Below are 7,689 nucleotides of genomic sequence, written 5' to 3'. Positions count from 1 at the left end.
TCCACGAGAAATTCTATCTCATGGATTTGCTATCCTCACGCTACTGTAGCCGTGAATCTTAATTAATTGATTTGATGAGGAAGATGAGCTGGGAATCTTAATTAATTTTCGTAGACCTGTATGAAGTCAATTTAGTGTGTATTTTAATTTATACGTACAAACCTACCACATGACAACCACCTATAATATATGGTAATATTTCTTTACAAGTAACATACGTATTAATTAAGAAATATGAAAGTATTAATTCTTTATGCCATAGACAAGTCATATATAGAAAATGCATGCACTCTGGTTTCACATATTGAGTGGGAACCCAGCTAGGCATTAATATATGGGTCACAAACTAGTCTCAAGCTGGTTTCATCTTTCTTCCTCGGTACCCTTATCCTATGTGCAACCACCAGAAAGTAGGCCGGCGGCCACTGCTTTTGCTGCTTCCGGCAAGGCAATCCCGGTGGTGGATCTTGGTGGACATGATCGTGCTGAAACCTTGATGCAGATTTTGAGAGCTTCCGAGGAATATGGATTTTTCCAGGTTCATACCTTTGCTAATTTTTTTTATTGTATTTTACTTTCCCACATCTTATAATTTCACTACTTTTACACTTTGAGTGGTAGAGAATAGGGAGATAGAGAATAGAGAGTAGAGAAGAGTCAAGATGAGTAGAGAAAAATAAGTGAGAAATAAAAAAGATTTATGAGTTGTTTGGTATGATAGAAAGAGAAGAGAGATAGAAGAGAAAGAATGACATAACTTATCTCTCCCTTCCTTTGGTTGAATAAAGAGTGAAGAGAGATGATTGATTTTGTGGAAAATGACATATTAACCATAAATATATAATTATATTTAAATAAGTATAATGATGATAGAGGGATAAAATTGGAAACTAGCTAAAAAATAAGTCTTCGTCTCTCACTTTCTTCTCATTTTGAGAAGACGCAAAAAAGTGATTGTGGCCCACCACTCCATCCTCCTCTCCCCCCTCCCTCCCCCTAACAAAGGTGACAAAACTTTCTCTTCTCTATCCCTCTCTTTCCTATCTCTTGATTTTATTTTATTTTGATAAGCCAATGAATTTAATAAAAAGGAGTACAAGGGGTACTCCACCAATAGTACAAGAAATAAATAAAGAAAAAAGCTTCAAACCAACAAACAGACAACATCTAGATACACAAAGTCTAACTCTTCTCTAACTCTCTATTCTCTAACTTCGTTCTAACAAACAAACCGTTAGGGTGTGTTTGGATTGATGGTTGAATGTTGAATGGGGTGGGATGAGCTGAGATGAATTTATGTTCCATTATCCGAGTATGTTAAATGATGAGAATGAAATGGAATGAAAGGTGATGGAATCCATTCCATTACTTGCCATCAATCAATTTTTGAACCTAGCCCTAATTTGGATGGAGTGCAATGGAGACACTCATGATAACTAATGGTGTATTAGTGAGTTCTGTTTTAAAGCCGATGGGAGAGAAAGGAAGGGGAGGCTTATTAGAAACTTTCCCCTTGTTTATGAGATTTTAGGGAGGAGGAAGGGTTTGGAGTATTTCCGAAATCGATCCAAGACCCTTCCAAAACCCTCTTGTAGTTATATTTTATAGCTCCCACAAATTGGAGTGTTTACAACTTGCAAACAAACGAAGGGTTTACCCCATTGCCCCTCCCCTCCCCTTACCCTCAAAGCTTTTTCCTCCCCTTCCTTAAAAATTCAGAAATACACCCTAAACCTTTTTGTTTTTTGAAAGCAAAAATAATTTATTTTTAACATTTAATAAACTTGAGAACAAAGCTATCTCAATTGAGCATAGAACGAGACCATACTCCTCCAACCATATTTGTGCCCATGTGAAAATATTTTTTTACAAAATAAGACCAACTAATCATATTTGACATTACACAACGAGTTTTGATTATTTGCACTCTTTTTTCTTCTCCATCTTGGGCTGGTTAGGAACTTCTAGCTCGTCAGACTCGCCTAATTAACTCCAAAGCATATCGATGGGAAACCCTCTTCTAAATGACCTCATGGGTCATGGCGAGTGAGGGTCCCCAACAAGAGATCTCGAGGCGGGCTATGCACACTCTTGAAGCGGTTCACCTGATTCGAAGGATTTTAAGGCAGCCAACTCAGAGTCAAAGAGGGCTCCATGTTTTAAGGCGACTGATAGCGAATCTGCAAGTGTACAGATTGCTCGAAGTAGTAAAAAGATCGAACCACAAGGATTGCGTAGTTTATACTCTAAATTAACTAAACTTAGAATGATAGGACGTAAAAATAAAAATACAAATAAAGAGATGATTGATTTTTCGTAAGTAACTTAACTGCAATAAAATTAAAGAAAGCGAATAACACAGTTGAAGTGAATTCAATTTAAAAGCGCGCTAGGGATCCTGATTTCGTTAACCCTCTCCCTATGTATCTCCCCAATCAGTTATAATTATGTATCAAATTAAGTTTCAAGGTGCTAAGCCTAATTGTCCACTTTTCAATTCCTTGCATAAGTGTCCCTTCCAATTAATTAGTGATAGTTAATTTCTTAGTACCTAATCCTAATTAATCTGAGATAAAAGTTCAATTTAGATCAGGCAAACACAAGCAATTTGTTACCCTTATCCCTAAGGTGTAAAGACCCTTGCTCAATTCCTCCCCAAATCCCTAAATTCTACCAATTTTCCAATTGCATAGAAAATAGTAAGACAAACTATTGCAATAGAAAGTTTCAATTAAACCAGAGGAGAAATTCAAGAACTAAAACAGAAATCATAATCATAACTGAAACTTGGTTCAAAACATAGTTTAAAGGAAAACTAGATCAATCACCCTAACACAAAGGGAGTTTAGCCTGACATAGTCATGGAAACAAATCAAAATTCAAGCCAAACCTCAAAATCTTGACAAAGAACCAAGTAAGCTCTAAGCAAAAACCCAAAAACGAAGCTCTCAAAGTTCTAACGTGAAAAAGTGTCTAAATTAGGTTTAAAACGCACTTAAATAGAGTTTGACAGATATTTCGCGCAAATGCGCGAACTTCGTGAAGGAACTCGCGCAAAACTGGCGCAGAATTTTCCAGCAGCTACTTCCTTGGCGCATCTGCGCGAAACGCAACAGGAAATTGGTGCAGAACTGGCGCAAAGAAATCCAGATTGCTCCAGACTTCGAGATTCTTGGCTCTCTCCCTTGATTTGCTCATTGATTCCATATCTTCTCCTAAAATACAATAATAATAAAGGAAAATAATTAAAAACCAATAATAGAGATTAACTAGAAGATAGAGTAAGATACCGAATTCAAATAACTTGATTAAATCCTAATGAAATCTATAAAAATAACATAAAAAATATAGAAAAATACTAAAACTAAATGAAAACATTAAAATGCATGAACTAAGCCTAAAGTGTCCTAAAATGACCGAAATATCCTAAAAAATATATTAAACTACATGCAAATAAACCAGGAAAATAGCCTTAAATCCCGGGTCATCACACCCCTATACTCAACGACAGCTTGTCCTCAAGCGTAAACTTAAGGTTGCTTGTCCTCAAGCTCAATAAAACATTTCAAAGTAAGATGCTATTATACATATTTTCACAAAAGATGCATGATATGAGTTCCTCAAAATAGTTCATGCAGAGAATCAAGCTTAAAAAAAACTAAGTAACCTTCAGTAAGTGGAAACAAGAATTATAGAAAATACCAAGATGTGGGGTTTCACATTTTATTCCTATTTCCCCAACCTCATATTGAGAATGCACTAATGATGGCCAACAGTTTTATTTTATTCTGAGCACACACATGTTTCCTTTCTTTTTCAATTTAGCTTTTTCCCAACCCTTCACAGTTATTACCAACTCAGGGCGAAATTCTTTTCTTTTATTTAACAAGGTCAGAATATGATTGGGGGTATGCTCAGTGGTGCAAATACTTCCCATTCCCTTACTCACATTCTTTCCCTATTTTTTTCATTTTTAGCACTTTAGCTTTACTTTCACATGTGTGCCTCTTTTGTAACCTCACAGCCAAAAAGAGTGTAGGCTCAATATAAAGATTAAAAGGAAAACTACATATTTTATGCATTATCCCCACTAACCTGGAATCTTAATAACCTTACTGCACTTTTCCAAAACTCACTCAAGTCTTTATCACCCAACTCTCCACATGTTCCACAAGTTTCACTCACACTCATGCAACAAACACTTTTTACTATAAGAACTAGCATCAAACTCAGAATAAATATTAGAAACAACAAGCATTATTCAAGCACAAAAGTGTGAATACCACGAATCCAAGGCATGTGCATACTAGTGTGTGCAATCTAAATAACTAAATGCTAAATGCATGATCATGAAATTAAATGAAAGATGAGTGGTTCAGTAAAACTCTCTGTACTCAGATTGGGTGCAAACAGTGATAGCACCAGGACTCTGTCAACCGGACCCTCCAGCTCAATTCTGATCATGTAAATCACTTAGTCCTTGTAAAAATGAACACACAATTAAACTACCACAATTATAACTCAAATAACTCATGAGAATACTAAGACTCAACAGAAAATAAAGACTCAAACTAAAAAGCATATATTTTTTTTGTTTTTTTTTTTAAAACTTTTGGCGTAATTGCGCCATATTTAACACAGTAGCCCAGGAAAAACTCGCGCAAAATTTTCCAGAACCACGTATGGCCGCGCATTTGCGCGAAAAGGGAGGAGATTCTCGCGCAAACAATTCCAGAATGGTTTCCAGTTGCGCATTTGCGCGAACTTATACCTGGGAACCGCGCAGAATCCGCGCAGGAAATTCCAGAAACGTTTTCTATCATTTTTTTTTCAAAACTAACACTACGAAACCGGAAATAAAAAGAAAAAAATTTATTAAAATTAAGAAAGCAAAACGAAAATGAAATTAAAACTAAACTACCGCTTGGGTTGTCTCCCAAGAAGCACAATTTTATAGTCTTTGCTAGACTTCACCGGACTAAGGATTCTATCCGGGGTTTACCCCATAGTGCATTGCACTTCCAGGTTCCTTAAACTCAGCACACATTTTCACCATGTTCTTGCAAGCAATCTCAAAAGCGTGAACACAGTTATTCAATTTGGAGTTAAAAGGGATAGGAGGTTTCTCATCTTTCTTATGTTTTGGCTTCCATATGAAGGACTCTCCTTTCGCTTTCTCCTCTTTCCGCTCCATGTTGGCCACGACTGTCTCCCGTTGAAAATAAGTGTATTAGAAGGAAAACAATTTCAAGTTTGACGTGTTTCTAGTCTTCTAAAACAAAACAAAAAATGTTTCATTTGTATGTGAGCTACATAATAAATGTTTAATGTGAAATTAATTTTTTTGATTTAGGTTACCAACCATGGAGTTTCCCATGAGTTAATGGAGGATACACTGAATATTTTCAAGGAATTTCACGCCATGCCTGCTGAAGAAAAGATAAGTGAAAGTTCCCGGGACCCAAATGGAAGTTGCAAGCTCTATACAAGCCGTGAGATTAACAACGAAGGTTGCATTCAGTTTTGGAGGGACACATTAAGACAATTCTGTCCACCTTCTGGAGAATTCATGGAGTTTTGGCCTCAGAAGCCTGCAAGATACCGGTATCAAGAAATTTACAATTCTCTTTCTTTCATTTTTCTGTCTTTTTAGCCTAAATAATATTTTCACTATACTATGCTAGTTCTTCTATTTGCATGCTAGTCTTTATTAATGTTATTTCATTGTTTTGATTTTTTTCTCTTCACGAGAGATGAAATTGTTTATTTTGATGATTTCTTCGATACCTTTTTAAAATGAAAAGATTATATTCCATACAACTTTATCTTAATGTTTCATATTATTTTTTATAAATTATTTTTTATAATTTACAATATAATCATAATATTTTAAATAATCGATGGACGGCCCCCTTTTTTATATGTGTAACAGTTTCCTTTTATTTTACATTTTTTTATCATGTTGGCGCGTAAAAATTGGCCAGTTTATAACGGCTATAAGAACAAGTTGAAGGGATGTATTACTATTAACTGACTTACAAGTGGCTAGCCGTTTGGCTTGTGCCCTTTATAAAGATTTCTAGCTTGTAAGTACAATATAATTTAATTAACTAGAGATTGTTTGTTTATGGTACTCTTCAGAGAAGTGGTTGAGAAATATACACAGGAACTGAGAGAACTAGGATTCAAAATTTTAGAGATGCTATGTGAAGGGTTAGGACTTGATCCAAGATATTGTTGTGGTGGACTTAGTGAAAGTCCATTATTGCTGGCTCATCACTATCCACCTTGCCCAGAACCGAGTTTAACATTGGGATTACCTAAGCATCGAGATCCTACCCTTGTTACAATTCTTCTTCAAGATAAAGATATAAATGCACTTCAAGTATTTAAGGATGGGGAATGGATTTCTGTTGAGCCAATTCCCTATGCATTTGTAGTTAACATTGGGCTTCTATTGCAGGTATATCAAATGCATATGAATTTGATTCTACTATCATTTTTCCCACAGATTTTTTTTTTGATAAGCATTTTTCCCACAGTTAATTTGTTAGTTGTACTCCTAAAATGTTTATATATCATAAGGGTTTCCATGACAAAATGAAATTCATTCATGTGATTGATATGTAGATCATTAGCAATGGAAGACTCGTTGGTGCTGAACACCGTGTTGTCACAAATTCAAGTGCTATGAGGACCACTGTTACCTATTTCATCCGCCCAATAAAGGAAGAGATTATAGAACCTGCAAAGGGATTGATAAGATGTGGTGCTTGTCCCATCTACGGGTCCATTACATTTGAAGAGTTTTTTACAATTAACATGAACAAAGGTCCTGGAACTGAACCAGAATTGCTCTTATATTCTTCGCACGTAGAGAGTAAAACAACTATATAGAATATCGTGCGAATTTATCTGGCTTCCACGCACATGAATTATCTACAGAGTATTAATTAAACTTGTTTGTCAATTACTATTCTTATTCAATTACTCTACATGTTCCCATATAAGTGTCACTTTAAGATTGTTGCACACGTATTAAAGAATTATATTTAATGTTTTTGTTTTATTAAAATTACAATGTAACTCCGTTATATATCATTTATCTCTCTTATTAATTCTGCATTTTCAATTCTTCTACCACCAATGAATTAAGGGTACAATTGGTAAAGTATAATTAATGATCTTTTGAAAATGTAAGGTAGCGTTTTGAAGCTGAACAGAACGGGACGGAACGGAACAGGACGAGACGGAACAGAACATAACAGGAAAAAATGTTATGAGCACTATGTTTGGTATATACCCCGCGGATGGAACAGGACCATAAGATTGATTACATAAATACCCTCATCATGTTTATCATTTAACCCTAAAAGAACTTTCCCCCAATTTGAAGGTTTGAAGATTCATACAAAAAAGTGAAGCTTACAATCACCAAATCTAGTACAATATTCATTCAGCAAAAAGTCTAGATATACAAATTCGTTCACTAATAATAAGCCTTACTATTGTTGATTTAAAAGAAAAAAGCTTTGCTATTGTTACGAGGATTGGGTTTGGAAAATCCAGATAAGTTTAGAAGTAAAATATTAAAAATGGTATATATGTATGAAATTGGTGTAGATCTGATGTTGGAGAAGACGATCAATCCATGTATATGTATACAGCGCTAAGGGCTTTGACTGTGGA

The 7,689-nt window shown here is 35.2% G+C and overlaps 1 protein-coding gene across 2 annotated transcripts; it reads left to right on the top strand.

Annotated features, from left to right (window-relative positions):
- Positions 1–275: 275 nt before the first annotated feature.
- On the top strand, positions 276–7,034 carry LOC130728859 (protein DOWNY MILDEW RESISTANCE 6-like). Of its 2 annotated transcripts, XM_057580445.1 has the most exons (4): positions 276–538; positions 5,354–5,604; positions 6,142–6,463; positions 6,631–7,034. In XM_057580445.1, the coding sequence occupies exons 1-4, from the start codon at positions 335–337 to the stop codon at positions 6,895–6,897; spliced, it is 1,044 nt and encodes a 347-aa protein (XP_057436428.1). In that variant the 5' UTR covers positions 276–334; the 3' UTR covers positions 6,898–7,034. The 2 variants fall into 2 exon arrangements, with proteins under 2 accessions (XP_057436428.1, XP_057436429.1); XM_057580446.1 differs by lacking the exon at positions 6,142–6,463 and having other exon boundaries at positions 278–538.
- Positions 7,035–7,689: the final 655 nt, after the last annotated feature.

Source organism: Lotus japonicus, chromosome 1, assembly GCF_012489685.1.
Source record: "Lotus japonicus ecotype B-129 chromosome 1, LjGifu_v1.2".
Classification (NCBI taxonomy): Eukaryota; Viridiplantae; Streptophyta; class Magnoliopsida; order Fabales; family Fabaceae; genus Lotus; species Lotus japonicus.
This window is presented reverse-complemented; position numbering and strand designations above follow the sequence as displayed.